Genomic DNA, 21,184 nt, shown 5'->3' with positions numbered 1-21,184 from the left:
AGGCTAGCTGAAACCGCAGGCCCGTCATTTTCGGTTACTGAACCCACAGGGCACAAAAGTGTAGTTCACATACACACCGAGAATGACCGTAGTTCTATTTGCCAAGGTGGCGCGTGTTCCATGTAATCTTTAGTTGACACAAAGCCATTTAAGAGAAATCAGAAAAGTTGAGTTTGGCCTTTCATGGGAGCAAGAGGATAATTCTAATTTCATTTTGTGTGTGGGGAAAATAGACGCTCCCCTCCCGGTTGAAAATGCAAAATAGACTACTGGTATTAACATTTGCCTTTGGGACTCTTGCTGGATCATTTTTTTGGAATGTATATTTGAACGACACATCAAATACATCTTAAGGGTGGTGGGAGCTTTGACTGATTGCTCCTTCGTGAGCTTCCTCCGGAGTAGAGCTAAGGTGGCCGGCTGGGGAACCGTATTAGCTTGTGATTCACAGGGGCTGAGAAACTGTTTATTTCATTCTTTGTTTACAGTCCTGATGCCAAGCTCAGTACTTAGTATACAGTCAGTGCGCATGGAGTCTTTTTTGAATGAATCCATGAACGCTCGTGGATTATCTGAAGATCCAAGAACTTCTCAAATATGAAACCAATTCTTCTGACATTTTTTGATCTAATGAGATGGAGCGTGATGTTTACGTGATTATGTTCTTAGTGAGAATTCTCAGACATGTGGCCACCGGCTCGTCGGTGAGGCTACTGGACAGGCAATAATCAAGAACTCCGTTCTTCGGTATGAACGCTATTGCCTTACAGAACCACTATCCTGGCTTCATGAAAGGCAGAACCTCTCTACCTGGCCATCCAAAGACCTCTGGTGATTGGATCGCAACCTGGGCGGAAGGTCCCTGAAGCCAAGAGGTCATGGCTCCATCTTTGTGTATATATCTCTGTGTGCTTTTAATGAGCTGACACTTTGCTGGTTTATGGACTCATGTGTTGGGCTAGGTCTGGCAGAACTCCCCAGTTTGGGAGTTGAATAAGGCACCTAATATCTTGCCCTGGATGTTGTGCCCTCCCCACCTCCCAGGAGGGGCAGCTCAAACTAAGCTCTAGTCACAGCCCAGCCTTGTGCACTGTTGATCTTTTATGTCACTGTAGAATCCCCAGCTCCCTTAGCAAGTGGAATCAAGTTGAAAAATGAATCATGAGCAAAATCTGAAAGGACGCCAGGGAGAGATCAAGTGATTTTATTGGAAGAGAAATGTCAGCAGAAGCTCACAGAAGAGCCACAAGCACACATGGCTTCTAGGCAAACCAGTTACTACTCATAATATGCACCTACAGTGAGGTGCCCATATTATGACACCGTGGTGATGTGCCAACCCCCAGGTGGCCCAAGGGCCAGACCCCTTGATTCAATCCTGGGCTAATCAGGCTCACTGAGGGGGCAGGGATCCAGGGAGCTCCCAGCAGGAAGTGAAAGAAGCCAAGAGGCAGATGCTGCGGTTCAGCAGAGCCTTGAGGCAGATGGTAGATGGTGGCCGAGGCAGACTAGTGGGCCAGAGTTGCTTAGAAGAGTGAGAGTTTCCCCCAGGCTCCTCAGAGACCCTCCAGGACCCCAGAGCTCTAGTGAAAAAAATTTAAAGTGGGCTATGAATAGGCAGCAAAGGAGGGGAGGAGGAGGAGGAAGCAGAGACGTCTGACAAAAGAGTGATGCTTCAGGGCCAGAAATTAAATTCCTAAGCAGACTTCTGGTCAGAAGTTTAGACACAATAGGGAAAGACCTGTAACTAGAGCCTGGGCATGAACAAGAACTAACTGTACTGTAACTGGAGGCATGCCAAGTGCTTGCTTTGACCTGGGTCTTTTAGAATTATGACTCCATTCAATCCTCACAAGTCTTTAAACAGTTTCCCAACCTTTTAAATTAATATTTATATTTTTACTTTCCACTGTAGTCATGAGCCTTTTAAGACAATTTTATTGGCATTTAATTCAAATTTCATACAATTCCATAGTTCAATCATATTCCAAAGAGTTGTTCAATCAGCAGGACAATCACTTTTATTACATTTTCTTCTTTCTTGTACTCAACGTTACTAGCTTTCCATTTCCCACTCAACCTCCCCAGCCATACCCTTAATAAACCATTGATCCATTTGCTGTCTCTATAGATTTATAGATCCTGGATTTTATATACCAAGAAGCAAAAGCTAACTAAGAACAATGCAAAGTGAAACAGAGAAAAGCTTCCATTGCAAAGAATGCAGAAACTATTCAAAACCAAAACGTACTTTAAATGGGTTCAATGGACCCAAGGGAGATCAAATGATAACCACGTGTCAGCAGGTGAAGCCAAGGCCACGCTATGGGAGGCAAAGGAGGCAGAGTTCGTCTGTAAGGATGTGTAGCCGTGGCGGCCCTCTGGCGCAGCTCTACCCTGTCCTCTAGGTCAAAATGCAGCAGAACCGATGTGCTGGCAATGAGTCTGGTTTGTTTGTCTAAGTATTGCACTACGTGGCATGGTGGAAGCGTGGACTAGCCCTGCTGCTGATTCTCCCACAGACCTTCCGTCATTAGCCTTCACAACATCCTTAGCCACATACTTCTTCTCGATGCGAGCCATGAAATGCATGGCCCCAAACCACACGGGCAGGAGGGACTAACCCAGTTAATGGAAATGGAGCAGATGCCTGAGCCAAACTAGCAGGAAGACGGTCTGAAGCGGCTGTGCTGTGGGGAAGAGAAAGACGTAGGAATACACGATGTGATAGCTGCTATGCATCCAGGTGTTTTTAAGCCCAAACTCCCACGGGAAAGTTTTCTGAGATCGAGAGACATTTTGGAGATAGGCAACTCCAAGGAGTATAATTTCCTAAAAATGTGCAGGGAATGGTTTTCACATGACACGACCCATGATACATTTACCCTTCGTACTGGATGACTCATGGATTAGACTTTCTACTGAGTTCATATTATTAAACCAACAACCTGACAGCCATCTCGGAAGCATTGAAATCAGTAGATGCTCTTGTGGACTAATTGAAACCTAAATTTAACTTTAGCGTATGTGTCATTTCTCCTGCGTTGTCTGAACTTGGGCACGGTTACTCATACCAAACCAGGGGAATTAAGCAGGCTATTTCATGCCTTTAAAAAAAAGTTGCAAAACTCTTTTTATTTGTAGTGTGCACAGTCGAACGAATGGTAAAATTTTAACATAATATTAGAAATGATCTAATAACAACAGTGACAGATGCCTTTTGAGCACCCACTCTGGCTCCAACACTCATTTTAGTTCTGAGCTTAGGCTGATAGCTCAGTTAGAAAGGTCACTTAATGAATGTACCAGTGTGCTTGACACACTTGATGCATGTATGGATTGTGATAAGAGTTGTATGAGCCCCCAAAAAAATGATTAAAAAAAAGAAAGGTCATTTAAACCAGTCCTTCTCTACCTGTGGGGAAGGGCCATTAAAAAATACCAACCCATTGTTGGAGCACATTTTGTAATACACAATAGGTTCACACAGTGACACACAGGGAGTATTATGGAGATAGCAAACTGCTAGAAAGTTCTTTAGAGTTTTCTAGATACAGTGACCTCAACAACGGACACAAACACCCCAGCATCCATGCAGAGGGTGTAGGACCAGGTACCACTTATTCTACTACATACAAGGTCATCATGAGTTGGAGCTGACTTGGTGGCAACTAGCAATGGTAGCCTACACTGTGCGGGCATACAACTTGCTGGCAGAGAGGGAGGAGCATGTCAAGCACTCGCTGATGATCGGGGAGTTCAGCCTTCAATACGAACTACAACGCAATGTAACGGAAACTTGCTCTAATAAACATATAAAGAACCTTGTGCCCGACAAACAGAGAATATATATCATTTTCAGCATGTACTACTTTCAATAGTTTAAAACATTTTAAATTGTGAATTAAGTGAAAGTTTACAGAGTAGATCAGTTTTCCATTCACTAATTCAAACACATTTTGTTTCCTGTCACTGATTGAAATCTCCCCAGTGTAACATCATTTATCTCACTTTCTCCTTGTGTTTCCTGCTTCTATTCTTCCTTCTTTCTAATTCTTTTGAAATTTGTCCCTGGGTAAATGCTGCAATTTGGATTTAAATGGTTGATTATGCTAAGGTGTGTGTACCTCCCCAATGTTATTGTTCCCTTAGAGACTCGTCTTGTTTGACTGAAATTTAAGTGATGGGTGTGAGTCCATTTCTAACAATGAAAGGTGAGTAAGGACCATATTCTCAGAGGTCCCACTGATTTCTATCAGCCCAGTAAGCTTGGTCATTTTTATCTTTTGAGTTTTGTGCCATCTCCCTTGCACCCCCCCCCCCACTTCTTTTCAGGACCTTCTAATTTAATCCCTTTTAGACCCATTGGTAATGGTAGTTAGGCATCATCTAGTTCTGCTAATGTCAGGGTCACAAAGACGGGGGTTCATGTGGTCCATTAGTCAATTTGACCAATTGCTTCTATGCCTCTCTGATTTTCTTCACTCTTCCTTCCTCTTCACAAGGAGAGACCAATAGATGCACCTTAGGTGGCTGCTCATGAGCTTTTAAGACCCCAGTTGCCACTCATCAAAGGCTGTCCAACATTGTCTTTTGGACCAGGTGATGCCGATTGGCTTAGTGTCCTCTGAAACTATAGTTCTGAGCCCCCGGGCTCTATAATTCATTTCCTTAAAGTGTTTGCTTATGTCTAAGAAGTTTTCATAATTTCCCTCTGTATCCTCCACTATATTTATGGATATGTTTGCAGCAAAGATAAATGCACACATACAGGTATCATCTGCAAAAACTTTTTGATTCAAGGTAAACCATGCTTTTCTCCAGGTTAGAAGTAAGGGGAGAAATGCTCCTTCAGTGATAACCTATCAAAGTTATAGGAAGAGAGAAAGGAGATAATATAAAGAAAACAACAAGCTGAAGGGAAAAAACAAGTTCAAAGCTATACTTGAAAGGGGAGGCATGAATGGCCACACACACTTTCAGAGAAAGAAGTGTCTATGTAGAATTCACATAAAGGTAGAGTGAAGGAATCTATTTTGATAGCTTTGTCCTTTCTGGTACTATTCTTTTATTCCATAGAAGAAAGCATATTCAAAGAGCTTAAACAAACAAACAAACAAACTTGGAATGAAGTTAGCAGAGTATTTTGGCAAGAGCAAAGGTCAGAACATGAGATTCTAGAGAGCAAGTTTTACCTTTGCCTAGGTACTTACCCAGGCTCAAAAAAATCCAGAAAAAGAAAGAGATGGGGAAAGGGAGGGAGTGGGGGTGATGAGGGAGGGGGCGGGGAGAGAAAGAGAGAGAGAAGCCTTGGCAGGATAGTAAGTTAGGCCACTGGGCTGGTAACCACAAGGTTAGAAGTTCAAAACCACCAGCCAATCCTCAGGTGAAAAATGAGACTTTCTATTCCTGTAAAGATTCATCATTTCAGAAATGCACACGGGTAATTCTACTCTGTCCTATACTCATTATGAGTTGAAATCAACTCTATGGCAGTGAGATTTTTAAGAACAACAAGTAATGACCAAGCCAACCAACTCTATGGTCAATTCTAATGCATGGAGACACCACGTGTTTCGGAGTAGAACTTCACTTCGCAGAGATTTCCATGGTCGAGATTGTACAGAAGCAGTAGATCATCTGACTTTTCTTCCATGCCACATCTGGGTTCAAACTTCTAACCTTTTGGTTAGGAGCCTAGCATGAACCCTGTGTGCCACCCATTAATGCTATTGGGTCACTTAAACCAAGAAAATCCACTGTGATATTCCAACATAATTTCAAAATAAAACAATGAGCTGAGTTCCTTGTGAGATAAGGAGCCTGCTGACCTGCTGACAAAAAGTGCCAGGGAGAGAGGCGCTCTCTGTCCCGGTATCGCTGTAGGGCCTCGGGAACTGTATGAGGGTTCTCTGGGGGTCGGAATCAACCCAATGGCTGTGAGTAGGTTTGCCTTGTGAGATGAGAAAACTCACGGCGTGTCAGGAGATCCGCACTACGTAACGGATTAGTTTTAGGATGTTGGTTATCTTTCTTATTTACCATGGAGTACTCCGTGATGAAGAGCTTCTTTCTTTCCCCCAATATCTAGAACTATTAAAAGAAAACGAATTAAAACAGATGTGTTCATTAAAGCCGCACCGTTGTTGTTAGGTTCGGTTGACTACTTTTTGACTCAGTGTGATCCCATGTGACAGAATAGAACTGACCACAGGGTTGTGTAGGTTATGATGTTTTAGAAGCGGGTTGCCAGCTCTTTCTCCCAAGCTAACACTGGCGACTTTAATCCACACCACCTGCCATCAAGTCAATTCTGACTCCGGGTAACCCCACGTAGGGTTTTCGAGGCTGTAAATCCTTATGGAAGTAGATAGCCTCAACTTTCTCCCTCACTTTAAAAGATAACCCCCGAATCTCAGTTGATTCATTCAATGGAAGCCTTTTTTCATTTACATAATGCTTACTTTTAAATTTTCATTCCATGCAGCTATGTGTGAGCTAGCCTTCACGTGGTAGTTCAGGGACCCAGACTCCTTCCGTCTTGTGGCAATGCCATTTCTTAGGGTTTTGGAGTCTTTCACCTCTGAGCAGAAATAGAGGTAAAACCCCCAGGATCACAGGAGAGGTTTTTATGAATTCCATCCACTTGCTTTACCATTATTAGTCACGTGGCCCAATTGAGCTGCAGAGGGGGACTGGAAAGTGCACTCCTCAGGGAGAGCTCTCTGCTCTGGAAGGGGAGCACCAACCAAAAGATTATACTGATCATCCTTGAGACTTTTCCACACTATACGGCTGCATGTGAAGGATCCTTGGGTGGCATACATGGCTACAACATTTGACTGCTCACTGGCAGACTAGCACCCTGCTACTCTGAAACACATGGGTGTCCCTGAGGAACTATTGAAGCTCCCTCATAACTGGTTGACCTTGTTTCACTTCCATCTCCCGCCACCCCTGCAGGCTTATGTTTACGCATGCTGGCTGTTGTCTTACATTCCACAACCACTGTTGCCCCAACTATCTAACCAGCCATCTTCAGAAGTCTCTTTGGAAGATTTTTCTAACAGAACACTGGATGGGATAAAGAAGTAAACACAATTAGGCACTGTATCTATCTAGAGTGAAGAAATACAGGCACCAGCAAGTTATATCTCCACTGAATCTTAAGACATGGTAAAGTCAGCTCCCCATCGGGTCTGTGAACTGCTCAGCATTAAGAATATTGTTAAAAATCATTAAGTGATGAGAGGTGTCAGTGATTATGTGAATTACACAATTTCTTATTAGCCCTATAGCCTCAAGTGAAATTAATTCAATTTGAATTTTGGTGAATATTTACCAGTTACTGTGTACAAGACACTTCTATTCCTGATGACCTATATATGTCAGAGTAGGTGCTCCATAGGGTTGTTATTATATTTATAAAATCGCATTCAACAAAGCATACCCCACCCAGCAGTTTTTACATCAACAGTGGTTACATTCTTCACATTGTGTCACTGTTTTTACAGTCTCTACCCATTTTGTGTCACCACCATTAGCTTAAACTTTCTGCCCATTTACGTTTTCATCTATGTATGTTTTAGAGTTACTATTGACATTTGATTTCATATGGATCTTTTAAAAGAGAACTCAATTCTCAAGGCAAATATTCTTCATTAAATGTACTAGCTTACCATGCAGTTTAAAGATGATTTCATGGGACAATTGTGATTTATGGTTTACGTTGCTCTAGGCCATATACCTGGGAGTTCCTCCAGTTTCAAGCATCCAGTAAGTCTTATATGTCAATCATTGTAATCGGTTCTCCCTTTCTTCCTACCTTACCTCAACCCCCATGGTATCACTACTCCCATTACTGTTCCTGGGGTGTTTATCTGTCCTGGATTCCATGTTTCGAGAGCTCTTATCTGTACCAGTGTACATGATCTGGTCTAGCTGAATTTGTAAGGTAGAACTGGGGTCATGATAGTGGGTGGGGAGGGAGCAGAGGAGACACATTAAAGAACTAGAGGAATGTTGTATGTTTCGTCAGTGCTATACGGCACGCTGGCTGGCTCATCCCTTCTTTGTGACCCATCAAGAGACCATTTTATTTAGGAGCTAAGTGCACTAACTAGACCATTTAAGGACTCAAAAACACTGAATCGTGACACATTTTCAAATTTTTGTGCACTCTGTACTGGCTGCTATCTCTTGTGGTCCTGAAGACTATTAGCGGTAACACATGCCCTTGAACTTCAGGTGACCAAGAAGAGAGAAATGTCAAAAGAGGCAAAAGCTAAGTTACAGGTTGCTTTCTAATTCCCCTTCTCCCCCCCACCTCCCCAAAATGGCAGAACTTCCTGTCAAGAAACGAGGACTCCATTCTCTAAGTACCATGATTAAATCCCAAAACCACCCCAAAACAGGTCACACTGATTTGACTTCTTGCCCCTTATTTTGGCTCACCCATAAACTCAGAATAATAGTTGCTAGCCGTTTCCTCCAGAGGGTCACTCTGGATTGACAGGAAACAACTTCATCAGAAAGGAGAGGCGCTATCACCTAGGCACAGGCATTCTTTCATTGTAGCACGACTGCCGGTAGTAACACACACCTGGGGTGGAAAAAAGGACGCCTCTTAAGACCAAATGTATAAAATTACCTGCTCTGCCCAGTTGCATATTTCTCATAAAGGCCAATCCTAAGGGTGTGGAACGAACGCTGCAGAGGACGTTCTTGCAGTTGGAATGTGAGTTCTTCATAGCAGGTCGTTGGCAGACCTGGGTACCAGGAAGTGCCCCGAGGGAAGCTTAGAGTCTCTGCAGTGAGCACAGGGGGTGCAGAAAGCCAGGCTGAGAATTCCACTAAATCTTGGTTAACACTGAGAATTCAGAGCACACCAGGTGAACCAGACACAGACTACGAGGCAAGGGAGAAATGCTACCTTGCAAGGAGCCCTAGACTCAAGGGACCTGGAGCAGGGAGGCCCATACAGGAAGGGAGCAGGGGACAGTGGTGTGGGTATCACCATCAGGCACAATGTTGGAGCCTGGATACTGTCTGTAGGTAGTGAGGACTAAGGTCTGCCCCTTAATCTCAATTTCCTTAATTACAAATAAATGCAAACGACACAGTTTAGAGTTGTGTTTCACGAGGCTCATGGGCCTGGGAGTAATTGTCCGTTTGTTTGTTTGTTTTCAAAGTAGTTAATGGAAATCAAGCCAACTAAGCCCATGCCATCCAAGGCATAAAACTTGGTCGCTATTCCCCTGGATCATGAAATGATGCTGAAAGAGAAAAACTTCTGCAACTGACTTCTAAAGTGAAACCAAGCCAATAGCAAGTTGTATAGTTTAACAACATAGTTTCAAGAAGATTAGTAATAATGAGATGACCCCGGGAACTCTGATGAGCAGCAGGTAAAAACTGTCATCTTGAGGAAGTGGGGGGGCCGTAGAAAGGAGGAGGAGAAGAGAAAGCCTGGTGTTCTTTCCCAGGACCATCACTGTGAGTATGATGTTAAGCGGCTCTGTACTAGAGAGGCATTTTTGAATTTTATTTTGTCTTTCCAAGATTACAGGGTTTGCTATGCCTACGTTCTTGACTCCGGGGCAATTCTTTTTAATAATGGCATGAATGAGAAGCTGCATTTTCATATGAAGATCTGAAGGGCATAGTGATATATAATTTCTCAAGTATCATGGGGCCAGCCAACCCCTACACTCACTTGTGTGTTAACTTGGATTAGTTTGTATCTAACGTTGCATGTTGTTGAACTCACCCCTCTAGTGTGAAGTAAACCAGTAGCGCCTCTTGTGTCCAGGGCATTTTTGTAGCTGCACATGATGGATGGCTTCACTCTGTTCCCTCCAGAGTCCTCTTAGGAATATGCACTTGGAACCAGAAGTCTTATGCCCTGCTTTTTATGCCCATTCTTCTTAAAATGTGGGCAAGTAATTATATTTCTTTACACATCCCCTTCCACATTAAAACATAACAGCACACCTTGTCTTCAAAAGACCTATAGGAAGTATGCATGGTATTTGCATTCTTGCTGTGGTGTTTAAAAAGAGCTCTGATGGCGTAGTGATTATTAATTGGGCTGCTAATCACAAGGTCAGCAGTTTGAAACCACCAGCTGCTCTGAGGGAGAATGCCTGGGTCTTCTACTCCCATAGTTACCTTCTCAGAAACTCACAAGGGTCTGCCCTATAGGGTCCCTATGAGTTGGCATCGACACTATGGCAGCGAGTTTGGTTGACTGAGCAGTGTTGAAAGCGCTTGCACATAGATCCTTTCATTTAAACTTGAGAGCAGCTCCCACTGCCCTGCACATTCTCATCGCTTCCACTAGTCATCTGTTTAGCTCCAGTACCTAGGCCAGTGAAGAGCCTGGGCTTCTAGATATTTGTTTTGGATACACAATCTTTTAGAGATAATTTAACTAGTATATATTAACTTTAGATGTGTAGGGCTTTTTAAAAATCATTTTATTGGGAGCTCACGCAACTCATCACAATCCATTCATCCATTGTGTCATGCACATTTACCATTTGTTGCCATCATCATTCTCTAAACATTTGCTTTTTACTTGAGCCCTTGGTATCAGCTCCTTGTTTCCCCCCTCCCTCCCTCATGAATAATTTAGAAATTATTATTATTTTGTTATGTCTTACACTGTCCAATGTCTTCCTTCACCCACTTTTCTGTTGTCTGTCTCCCAGGGAGGGGTTATATATAGATCCTTGTATTCGGTTCCTCCTTTTTACCCCACCTTCCCTCCATCCTCTAGATATGTAGTTTTTATTTGCTCCTCTTTAAAGCTGTTCTAAGTAGACCAACACACATATCCTATGACATCACAAAGCTATTTTTAAACGGCAAAGTTAGCATGAAGCCATCTGGTGAGGGAGTGCAATAAAACATATCCAAGAGAAACATTGTTTTGTACAATGCTATAAAATATTATGCTATGTTATCAAGTGCTGCTTTTTATAGCAGAGTACCAAGTGCTGTAAGGAAGAAGCCTTGAGTTGACTTAACTGCCGGGTCAACCCAGAAGATTCTGATAGCATCACGACATCTGATTAAAATGATCAAGCTGGAATTACCAGCCTGGGTAGAGAACAGTTTCTTGAATTTAGCTTTGCTATTTACACACTAATCGCATAACTTTGGAATCATTGCCATTTGTTGAATGTTTTGCTTCAAATAATGTTGGGTTTGGAAAGACTTGAAAAGTCTTATCTTACTTCCCCTCTTCTTTTATCAATTTAGGAATGACGATCTCAAACTGTCTGTCAGTTTATCATACTGTGGTGATGTGTGTGTTTCTGTGATGCTGGAACTATATCACTAGTATTTCAAATGCCAGCAACACCACCCATATGCAACAGGTGTCAGCAGAGCTTCCAGACTAAGAACAAACAACAAAGAAGGAATTGGCTTTTCACTTTGGAGGAAGTAACATGAAAACCTTCTGCATAGTCTATGGGAGTGGAAACATCAGGATCTTCGTTTGCTGATAGGGCACAATAAAAGGTCAGAAGAAACAGCTGCAAAATCTGCTTATGATTGGAACTTTGTTTTATATATCTTTGATAATCTATAAATTATTTTAATTTTCATATTTTACACCATCTGCTGTCTTCCTTCACCCATGTTTCTGTTGTTCGTCCCCCATACCAATGGACACACATGCGTGCTCGCACACTCCCCTGACCCCCATGAAACGCCAAAGTCTGCATGCTGCCGGTCTGCTCTTCTGGAGCTGACAGCAGCCCACTCGTGCTCAAGTGTTCCTGGGCCACAGGTTACAAGCATGCTCCAGCACTGCCAGTTGATCAAGTGTTCCAACACTACTGGCACCCCACAAGTTTCTTGCCAGCTGCTCCTGAGCATTCCTCCACCCCCACCCCACTAAATTCTCCAAGCCTGCTACAAAAAGCCCACTATCACTGCACTGCTGGCTGCCTGTGTGCACTTAATCCCTCTCCCTCTGGTGACTCACCCAAGCCCAGGTGCTGCCAGCCCACTGAATGCCCGCTTGCATGTTTGCCCCAATGCTGGGTGGAGGCCCAGGATAGGCAGCCCATTTAGGGACTACAAAGACATCCACATGGTCTTCTGGAGGTACTGGAAACTGGAGACCACTGCGCCCAGCAGATCATGATCCCTATTGGGTTAATTCCAATGTCTAGCTCTTGCATACCCTGCTAATAGCAAGGTTGCAGCTAGACCCTCCAGATAGATAACACCAGCTCTCTAGGGAGAGACCCAGCCCCAGTGAGTCAGTAGACGCAGCTTGAAAATATAGTATATCTGGCTCCAGGTAGTTCTTAGACTTATTCTTATTAAACTCTGTGATAGAAAACACAGGGACTGTCCCCTGCACTGTATTTAAGTACCACTGCTAGCTCTACCAAAATTCCATTCAGACTACAAACCACAGTATCAGTTACAAGAAATCAAGAGAAACTGATCACAATGTCTGAAGAGGACCTCAACCTAGTGACATACAGAGAAGAAGCAGACTTTGAATTGCCGCAGGAAGAAATCTTCAGAAATCTGCTTACAGTCATACAGGAGATGAAGAAATCAATATGGAAGAAGAATGAAAAAATACAGTCCACATAACAGAGCGAAATACAAGAGTTCAGGGGTGATGAAACAGAATCAAAGAAAACTGTAAGAGACCTCACCAATAGGTTGGAAGAAGCAGAGAACCATATCAGTGACCTCAAAGATAGATATAAAAAAAACACCCCCAAAAAACAACTCAGCAAACATGAAAAATAATCAAAGAAGATAATTAAAGAAGCTTAAGAAAACTTGAGAACAATGAGCAATGCTATGAATAGAAACAATATTGGAATAAGTGGGATATCAGAACAAGATGTAATGAGAAAATCAACAGCCAAAATAGCGAGGGAATTCCTGGAAGAAAACTTTCCCAATATAGTAAAAGAGGATCCAACAATCATCCAAGAAGCAGAGAGGATGCCCACTAGACTGAATCTGAGGAGGAACTCACCAAGGCATATTATAGTCACATTATCCAACATTGAGGAATAGGAGAAAATCATAAGGGCAGCCAGAGGAAAAAATGCTGTCACCTATAAAGGTAAACAGAGAAGAATAGGCTCGATTTATCAGCAGAAATCATGAAGAAAATGAGAAAATAGAGTTGCATCTTCAGAGAGTTGAAGGAGAATAATTGCAGCCTGAGAATTCTCTACCCTGACAAACTCTCCATCAAAATAGAAGGGGAGGGTAGAGTTTCTTTGGACAAGGAGCACTTTGGAGATTATAAGAACAAACAAAAATCCAGCACTACAAAGCTCACTTTCCAACTCACTTTGGACAGATGACCAACATCCATAGAACAAAAACATGAGACCACTGTATAGTGCAACACTACCCAGAAGTCACTGCATCGAAAGCATTGCCCAAGATTTCTTGGACTCAATGGAGAAAAGAAGGCAAGTATGAATGTTCTACACATACATGACCCACAACTTAGGAGGGAGACAAGAAAACGCATAACACAAAAGGCAAGATGACAGTAAAGAACCCACAGATGGATGTCATTACTATGTACATCAATGGTCTGAACGCAGCCATTAAAGACAAAGGCTAGCAGACTGGATTAGGAAACAAAACCCATCAATCTGCTATCTGCAACAGACACATCTCCAGTTCACAGACAAATGCAGTTGAAGGTTAAAGGATGATGAATCCTACATCACGTGAATGGCAATCTAAACAGGAGTTGCCATTCTAATCTCGGACTGCATATCAGTCTGCAGAAGAACGAAACAAGACCCTTGCCTCACTCTATGCACAAGAACAAATTCAAGGTGGATTGCTGATCTCAAGGTAAAGCTCCAAACTATCAGGTTCATCAATGAGAAAATGGGGACAAAGCTAAGAACCTTCGCACAGGGAATACATGGGCTACCAAGAATAAGGAAGATAAAATAGACAAGTGGGACCTACTAAAGCTAAAACATTTATGTACATCAAGAGACTTCATCGAGAGACTTCATCAAGAGAGTATTGAGAGCCCACAAACTGGGAAAATATATTTAGTAATGACATAATGGACAAAGGGTGTATTACTAAAATCTATAGAACCCTGCAAGCTTACAAGGAAAAAAAAAAGATTAAGCCTCTGAGGCGGTGGACAAAAGACTTGAACAGAAGATTCACAAAGGAGGAAACCCGACTGTCCAATAGACATATGATAAAATGTTCCCAATCATTAGCCATTCAGGAAATGCAAATCAAAACAACTATGAGATACCTCTCAACACCCACAAAAGATAGCCCAATTTAAAAAACAGAAAGCAACAAACATTGGAGGGGATGTGGTGAGATAAGAACTCTTATCCCCTCTTGGTGGTCTTGTGGATACATACAGCCACTGTGGAAATGAATTTGGGGATACCTAAAAACGATGGATATCAAGTTACTTTACAACCCAGCAATCCCACAACTAGGCATATACTCAGAAGAAATGAAAAAAAAAAACACAACAAAAAACAGACCACGATGAGTCACCTGCTCTCCAATGTTCATCGCTGCACAGTTTACAAGAGCAAAAAATTAGAAACCCCCTAAATTTCCATCCATAGAGGAATGGATAAAAAAAACTTCTGGTACATACACACAATGGAATACTACACATCCTTAAAAAATAGTGATGACACTATGAAACACCTCATCTTGTGGATAGCGTTGGAGGACATGATGCTGAGTGAAGTTAGCCAAGCACAAAGGGTCAAGTACACCATGAGTCCATGGAGGTAAGCTCAAACAACAGAATGGGCAAGACCGTGCAGGACACAATTCCCTTGCTAAAGACCATATACTCTGACAAAAACCAGGGCAAACCCAGTAATTCATATGTCATCAACTCCAAATGCACATAACACCTGCACTGAAAGACATCTTTTCCCTTCCTCTCATGCCTTTAAGGCCCACAGAAAGGTGGGGAACTTATAACAACAGCAATTGTGTGTGTGTGTGTGTGAGGGGTGTGTGTCAAGGTGCTAACCAACCCAAGGGGAGAGTCTTGTTTATATCTCCGCAGGAAAGGGAGAGTGAAATCATCCCGGGGTGCCAATTCACCAGGGCGATGTTGCTGCTCAGAGCAGCGTTTCTCCAGAGATGACTGCAGAGCCAGCCCAGCTTGAGATGTGACACCCTCTCCCTAGATGACAGCGGTGCATAGGACAGCCCTGCAGGTGCTGCTCAGGGAGAGACCCGCCCAGCTAGGGACAACCGAGATAGGAGTACAACAGACTAGTGATGGGAGCAGAGATACGAAGTCCGCTGAAAAAGAATCTGGGTAGTAGACTTCTGACGCTGGGGTGGGGAGCTCTTGGCACCCTATGTGAACTGGGTGGAGATTGCTCACAAGGGGGCCACACTGTAAGTCTGCAGGCATTCCTAGGTGGTGGGAAAGCACTAGAATGCTCCATCCCTGACTGAGGGAAATGCAATGTGGTTTTAAAGTAGGATCACCTTTTGGACACGATGGAGGAAGTCTGCAAGGGTGTAGGTGTTATTAGACAAGAAGAACCCAGGAGAGGTAACCCTGAAAGAAAGGGGGTCAGGACAAATGACTGTCCTTCTGTATACATAACCCAGGCATATTCATCTGTTATATGTTATGATTCCTGTTAGGCTTACAACTATCTGTATGTTTTTGTTTGTCTGTTGTTGCTATTGTTGCATGTGAGGGTTTGTTTGTCTGTTATCTTATGGTTTGGTGTTTATGCATACAGGATATTCAGGATACAGGGAAGGAATGAGTCAACCAGGGTGCAGTAAAACATCAATGAAACACACAATATTCTTCTGGTTCCTTGAGGCTTACTCACCCCCAACTACCAGTCCTACCTCTTAACTCAGACTAGACCGGGGCATATACACAGGTATAGATAAGGGATAGGGGCTCACAACACGTGGAATCCAGGAACAGGAGTGCGAATAGTGATACAAGAAGGATAAGGGGAAGGGGTGCCGAGAGGAAGGAAGGAGAAAACTATCGCAATGATCAACATATAGCCATACACCCCTCTCCAGGGGAAGGAACAACAGAAAACATGGGGGAAAGGAGACAGCGGTCGGTGTGAGAGATGAAAATATTAACAATTTATAATCCATCAAAGGGTTATGATGGGGGGAGGGAGGACAAAAAATAAACAAACAAAAATGAGGAGCTGATCCCAAGGGCTCAATAGAAAGTAAATGTCTAGAAAAGAATGAAGGCAACACATGTATAAATTCACCTGATACAACTGATGTATGGATTGTAACAAGAGTTGTAAGATTCCCCAAGAAAATGATCTTTTAATTAAAAAACATATTCAGAATAGTTAATCTCACGGAGACAGCGACTGGTCCAGTAGGGTATGGGAGGGAAGACGGTGGGAAGGTAAGCAGGGAGACAGCAATGATGGGTTAGGGGAAAAGCATGCATGCTAAAGTTGACAGCAAGGAGGGTGCAGCTTTTCTTGTCATGTTTATTCAACCAATTTGTATCTGGGCGGAATTACTGAGAGCTGAATGATGGAAGATCATAGTAGTGGGGTAGGAGGAAAAATATGTGTGTATTTGTTCATATATGCATATATATACACTTGCAACAAAGAAGCAGATGGGTTTTAGGCTTCTACTTAAATCTTGTATCAGCACAAGAATAGTTTGTTCTTATAATGTGGCATTATATAATACTTACCTTTTTGACACGATTGCTAAAGACAAAATGGGTGCATAAGCAAATGTGAAGAAAGCTGATGGTCCCTGGCTATCAAATGCTATAGCACCTGGGGTCTTAAAGGCTTGTAGTTAACAAACGGCCATCTAGCAGGGAAGCAACAAAGCCCACATGGAAGAAGCACACCAACCTGTGTGATCATGAGGTGTCTACGGAAAGAAGTATCCAAAGTCCAGAAACACACAAACAAATTGATGTGAAGGGGCATGGATGTAATGGAGACCCAAAATCCTCACGAAAGATAATTAGGCAACACACACACACACACACACACACACACCAGTCCATGCCAATTTTTTAGGTGAAAACGAGTCTCTTTGTTGCTTTACTTGTATTTCAGTTGCTAGAAAAGTAAAATTTGAAAAAAGTGTTTATTTTCTTTTGGCAGCCTTGTGAATTGGGCATTAGGATTCTTAGCTCTGGGTATTCAACTTCGTCTTTAAGTGTTTTTTGTAAAAGTAAATTACCTTTTTTCCCCATTTGTTTTCTATGTTTGCTTTATATGGCGCTTTTTGCTGCACAAGTTTTTATTTTAATCTCATGTCATCAACCTATCAGTCTTTATGATGTGCTTGTATCATGCATAGAAATTATCTTTTTATTTTCAAATCATTTTATTGGGGGCTCCTATATAACAGTCTATACATCCATTATATTGCAGATATGTACAAGTATTTCCATCAACAACTTCAAAACCTTATCTTTCATTGTGAGCCCCTTGATATCTGTTCCTCTTTGCTCCCCTCTGTCCCCCGCCCTGCCACCTTCACGAACCCTTACTATATTATGTATTGTTATTTGTACATATCTCACGCCTCCTTTCTATCCCTTCACCCACAACCCTGGTATTCATCCGCCTCGAGTGGGGTTATTTAGCCATCATTGTTATCAGTTCCCTCCCAACCACACCCACCCTTCCCTTCACCTAATTTCCTGAAGTTGTTACTCCCATTACTGTTTCTGAGGGGTTTGTCTATGCTGAATTCCGTAAATTGAATGCTCTTGCTTATAACTGAAGTAGATACGCCCGGCGAGGTAGATTTGCGAGGTAGGACTGAGATCATAATAGTGGGGGGAGGAAGGATAAAAGACCTCGTGAAGTGCTGTGTGTTTCGTCGGTGCTAAATGCCCCCCTGGATGTATCTTCTCTTCCGTGTGGCACCTCTGTGCAGGGGTGTCCAATTATCCCCGGATGGGCTCTGGGTCTCTAGCTTGACCCCTATCCCTTCCCCTCCATTTGATTTTCAAAGATGAAAGACACAATTCTTCTGACAAAACATACAAACGTTTAATAAACATACCAGTCAGTTTGCCGGAACTGTTCCATTTTCTCTTTACTGAACCAGTGCTTAAATCTCTCGGTGGTCTTCAAAGTTCTAGCTCTGTCTTGTGTGGGGTACTTTCCCCCACCATCTTGGCCTGCAGCAATGGCCAACCAATTTCCAGGTAAGACCACTCCTCTTGGTGGCTTCGTACAGGACAGTACTACGCTGGGGTTTTCAGTTTGAGGAACATATCGCCAGGCCTTTCTTTCGAGATGCCTCTGGGTCAACCGGGCCCTCCAACCTTTGCCTCAAGTGATAGGCATCCACCTATAAATGCAGCAATGCTTGCTCTAATTAATTCTCACTGCCCAAGCCCATTCTGACTCATAGCCACCCTACATAGGGTTTCCAAGGCGGTACAGTTTTATGGGAGCAGACAGCCTCATCTTTCTCCTGTGGAGCGGTTGGTGGGTTTGAACTGCGGAGCCTGTGGTTAGCAGTCCAGTACTTACTTAGTGCTGTTCCATTTTCCTGAGCTGTCCTGCACATGGGAGCCAGTTTCCGTTGGTGGGGAGTATCCTCTGCTCTGATGCCAGCGTGGGAGCTTGAGAAGTCCACTCACCTGAAAAATGTAGAGAAAGACGAAAGGATTTTTCTCCAATGTGCTTTTCCTGCTTAACAAACCACAACTTGTACAAATCGGTTGTTTTAAACACGTAAATTCCACCACTCCCCATTCCCCAGGGAGCCAGTTACATCCCAGGATGTGCAGGCAGCGGTTACGTAGAGTTTGTGGATGCAAAGTATTTGAGAATCGAACGCCCTGTTCTTGTCCCAGACGCCACACCGGCTTTGTGGGAAGATTTGCAGAACGTGGGTAAATCAGCGACTGACTCGCTGATATATGTCCCTCAGGCTGTGGCAGTTTCTTCTGCTGTGTCGCCCAACGTCGCTGCAAGCCTCCTTCCCACGCTTTCGGAGTTTGCGGACCGGCCTGCGAGCGCGGAGGAGCGCAGCCCGCTAGACCCCGCGGCCGCGGCGGGCCCGGAGCCCGGCACGCCTTTCGCCTTCGCCGCCCCGCCGATGTTTCCAGCGGGCAGGGCAGCTCGCTCGCGCGCCCGCTGGCCGCCGCCCGGGCGCTGTCAGTTCCTGCCCGGCGGTGCCAGCGCCGTCCGCCGCGGGTTTTTGGAGCGGCGCGGTCCCCCCTCCCCCGCCGCGGGCGTCGGGCTCGTGGAGCAGGGGGTGCGGCCCCGCGCCGCCCACACCCGGGCTGCGCTCGCTCCTCGCGGGCCGCGCTCCGCGAAGGGCGGGTGCAGATCGGCAGCCGCCCCGACGCCCCGGGCCGATCATCCGGCGGGCGGGATGGCGGCGGCCGCGCGCGCGCCGGGCTGGGCACCGCGCCTGGTGCTGCTGCTGGTGCCGCTGCTGCTGCTGCGGCCGCAGGTCTCGGGCGCTGCCGTCCGGGGCCGGGGGCTCCGGCTGCAGCCGCCCTACTTCAACCTGGCCAAGGCGGCGAAGATTTGGGCCACTGCTACCTGCGGGGAGCCGGAGCCCGACGGCGGGCCGCCCCGGCCCCAGCCCGAGATGTACTGCAAGTTGGTCGGAGGTCCCCCAGTCCCGGGTCGAGGCCACGCTGTGACGGTAAGGCCGGTGCTGGGGTCAGGATGGGGAGTGAGGGGTGTGGGGACAGGGTGGAGCTCTGGAGAGCCGAGGCGAGGGCGCGGCGTCCCACCCTCCCGTGCAGGTGAGCCTGAGCCACGAAGGTCGCCCCTTTGCCGGCGGGCCAGCGAAGGCCAGCTCTGAGCGCGGATTTCTCTCCTGCTCGTGCTAGAGGGACCCCAAGCGGCCCGAATGGGCTGTCTTCCACAGTACTTCTCAATGACCATGGGTGTCGGGGCAGGCACCCTTCTTCCAGGCGCGTGCCAACGGCCTCCGGGGGTGGGCGAGCCCAGCGCGCAGGGAGCCTTTGGACACGGGCACCTGGCTGGCATGCCCGAGGCGGAGATGCTTAAGGCACGCATGGGAGGGTGTTTGAAGGATGTCGCCAGGTTTGGGCAGTGGAGGAGGAAACCTGAAGCTGAACTGCGAGGACCATGGAACTGTCGCCTGCCACCATCAGAAGAGTTGGCCCCCCGCCATGCCCTGGAGACCCCTTGAAATTACAGGCCTTGCCACCCTGAACTTAAGGAGAAGTTGCTGCAGTTACTCTTTGTGGGGTTTTTCTTTTCTTTGGTGGGGGGCGGGGGTGGGGGAGGGGAGTTCTACTTTACTCCCCAGTATCCCTTTGATGCCACTGAAAAGCTACCTTCCACAGGCATTGGGGTGCAGGGGAGCTTGAAGGGACGGAGGTAGGCCTGGCTGTCAGTCTGTCAGCAAGCGGTGTAAATGACAGATGAGATGGCACTCAGTTAGCTTCCCCAGGGTGCCGGACCCTCACTCTGTCCTTGGCACAGTGCTGCAAGTGGAGCGAATCGGAAACTTGCCTAAGTCATAGGTGGGACTCTTTGGTTACGCGGGGCGCTGCAGTTCGAAACCGCCAACAACTCTATGGGAGAAAGCCTGGGCTTTCCACTCTAAAACCTACAGTCACTTGGCGTCTGCATTGACTCTGTAGCAGTGAGTTAAGTTTTGGTTAATTGACTCCACAGCTTTACACCAAGCCAGAAAGGTCTCTTTCTGCTTTTAAAAAAAACCAAAACATTTTATTAGGGGCTCATACAACTCTTATCACAATCCATGCATATACATACATCAATTGTATAAAGCACATCTGTACATTCTTTGCCCTAATCATTTTCTTTCTTTTTTAACATTTTATTAGGGGCTCATACAACTCTTATCTCAATCCACACATATACATACCTCAATTTTATAAAGCACATCCATACATTCTTTGCCCTAATCACTCTCAAAGCATTTGCTCGCCACTTAAGCCCTCTGCATCAGGTCCTCTTTTTTCCCCCTCCCTCCCCGCTCCCCTCTCCCTCATGAGCCCTTGATAACCCACAGATTTTTATTTTGCCATATCTTGCCCTATCCGGAGTCTCCCTTCCCCCCACTTCTCTGCCATCCATCTCCCAGGGAGGAGGTCACATGTGGATCCTTTTAATCAGTTCCCCCTTTCCAGCCCACTCACCCTCCACTC

The 21,184-nt window shown here is 45.0% G+C and overlaps 1 protein-coding gene across 1 annotated transcript in view; it reads left to right on the top strand.

Annotated features, from left to right (window-relative positions):
• The first annotated feature begins 3,677 nt into the window (after window positions 1–3,677).
• LOC142427460 (laminin subunit alpha-3-like) overlaps window positions 3,678–21,184 on the top strand; it is a 126,574-nt gene continuing 109,067 nt past the window's right edge. The window contains exons 1-2 of the mRNA XM_075532728.1: window positions 3,678–3,788; window positions 18,955–19,680. Coding sequence (XP_075388843.1) covers window positions 3,678–3,788; window positions 18,955–19,680 — 837 coding nt within the window. The remainder of the gene's footprint in view (window positions 3,789–18,954; window positions 19,681–21,184) is intronic.

Source organism: Tenrec ecaudatus, chromosome 15 (genome assembly GCF_050624435.1).
Source record: "Tenrec ecaudatus isolate mTenEca1 chromosome 15, mTenEca1.hap1, whole genome shotgun sequence".
Lineage (NCBI taxonomy): Eukaryota > Metazoa > Chordata > Mammalia > Afrosoricida > Tenrecidae > Tenrec > Tenrec ecaudatus.
The sequence above is the reverse complement of the archived record's forward strand: the minus strand, read 5'-3'. Positions and strand labels throughout refer to the sequence as shown.